The sequence below is a fragment of the Eimeria mitis genome, genomic scaffold, assembly GCF_000499745.2.
Source record: "Eimeria mitis Houghton genomic scaffold, Emh_scaff589, whole genome shotgun sequence".
Classification (NCBI taxonomy): domain Eukaryota; phylum Apicomplexa; class Conoidasida; order Eucoccidiorida; family Eimeriidae; genus Eimeria; species Eimeria mitis.
The window spans coordinates 10449-10662 of NW_013574127.1; the positions used below are offsets into that span (position 1 = coordinate 10449).

At 63.1% G+C, this 214-nt stretch overlaps 1 protein-coding gene across 1 annotated transcript in view; it reads left to right on the forward strand.

Annotated features, from left to right (window-relative positions):
• Positions 1 to 214, forward strand: part of EMH_0017080 (uncharacterized protein) — a gene marked incomplete at both ends in the record, with an annotated part of 10924 nt that overhangs the window by 8576 nt on the left and 2134 nt on the right. Inside the window, 1 exon segment of the mRNA XM_013500803.1 lies at positions 1 to 212. Within this exon segment, the coding sequence (XP_013356257.1) occupies positions 1 to 212 (212 nt within the window).

Sequence of the window (214 nt, forward strand, 5' to 3'; positions counted from 1 at the left end):
AGCAGCAGCAACAGCAGCAGCAGCAACAGCAGCAGCACCTTCTGGATGCGACGCACCGTTTTGTTAGCGCCCAGTCCAGAGGGGCGCAGTGGGGTCCCCTCAGGGAGCAGCACGAGCAGCAGCAACAGCAACAGCAACAGCAGGCGCTGCAGCAGCAACAACAGCAGCCGCAGCTGCAGCAGCTGCAGCAGCTGCAGCAGCAGCACCAACGAGA